Genomic DNA, 1,387 nt, shown 5'->3' with positions numbered 1-1,387 from the left:
ATTTTCAAGTTGGTTAGAATATTCACCAGAAAAAGATGCTGCTTATTGTTTGCCTTGCTACTTGTTTAGTAAACATTATGGTGCTCGCAATGATGGAAAAAATGCATTTTCAGAGTTAGGATTTAGTAATTGGAAGAAAGTAAACAATGGAGTGAATTGTGCATTTGTATGTCACGAGGGTTCTATTCCTAATTCTCCTCATAATTTATGTGTGAAATCTTGTGATGATTTAATGGCTCATTCTAAGCATATAGACAAAGTTCTTGATAGGCATAGTGATGAAACTATTGCAAATAACCGATTAAGGTTGAAGACATCTATTGATGCTATTCGATGGCTTGCATTTCAAGCATGTGCATTTAGAGGCGACGATGAAAGTCCTGAATCTTTGAATAGGGGAAATTTTATTGAGTTAATTAAGCTTTTAGCTTCATGTAATCAGAATGTTAATAATGTTGTCCTTGAAAATGCTCCTGGAAATGCTCAATATATATCTCTCGGTGTTCAAAAAGATATATTGCATATCTTTGCTAGAAAAGTGCGTGCAACAATTCGAGAAGAAATTGGTGATTCTAAATTTTGTATAATTATTGATGAAGCAAGAGATGAGTCAAAGCGAGAACAAATGGCTGTGATTTTGAGATTTGTAGACAAGCACGGTTGTGTTCAAGAAAGATTTTTTGATCTTATACATGTTTCTAATACGTGTTCTTTGACATTGAAAACAGAAATTTCATCAGTTCTTTCTCGTCATAATCTTGATGTTCAAAATCTTAGGGGACAAGGGTATGATGGAGCTAGTAATATGCGTGGTGAATGGAATGGATTGCAAGCTCTATTTTTGAAAGATTGCCCTTTTGCTTATTACATTCACTGTCTTGCTCATCGATTACAATTAACACTTGTTTCTGCAGCCAAAGAAGTTTGCTATGTTCAACAATGTTTTTCAAAACTTACACTAATTGTGAATATTGTGACTATTTCTCCTAAACGTCATGATCAGTTAAGGGTTGCTCAAGCAAATAATGTTGCAAACTTAATTGCCAATGATCAAATTGTGACAGGATCAACAAAGTATGTGAATTAGTAGAACGGTTTTATCCAAGTGACTTCACTGACCAAGAGAAATTTCACATTAGAATGCAAGCTCAACATTATGAACTTGATGTTCCTAATCATGTTGAGTTAACTAACTTGTGCACAATTTCGGAGTTATGTCAAGGATTAACGAAGACAGGAAAGTCTTTAACATATCCTTTGATTGATCGTTTGGTTCGCTTGGTATTAACTCTCCCTGTTTCAACTGCTACAACTGAGAGATCTTTTTCAGCTATGAATATTGTGAAGAATAGACTCAGAAACAAAATGGAAGATGAATTTCTTGCTA

General features: G+C 34.1%; 1 protein-coding gene across 1 annotated transcript; it reads left to right on the top strand.

Moving 5' to 3' along the window:
* LOC107610821 (zinc finger MYM-type protein 1-like) lies at window positions 233-1,087 on the top strand. Its single transcript, XM_016312818.1, has one exon. It carries the CDS (start codon window positions 233-235, stop codon window positions 1,085-1,087), a length of 855 nt encoding a protein of 284 aa, XP_016168304.1.

This window comes from Arachis ipaensis, chromosome B08, assembly GCF_000816755.2.
Source record: "Arachis ipaensis cultivar K30076 chromosome B08, Araip1.1, whole genome shotgun sequence".
Classification (NCBI taxonomy): Eukaryota; Viridiplantae; Streptophyta; class Magnoliopsida; order Fabales; family Fabaceae; genus Arachis; species Arachis ipaensis.
The sequence above is the reverse complement of the archived record's forward strand: the minus strand, read 5'-3'. Positions and strand labels throughout refer to the sequence as shown.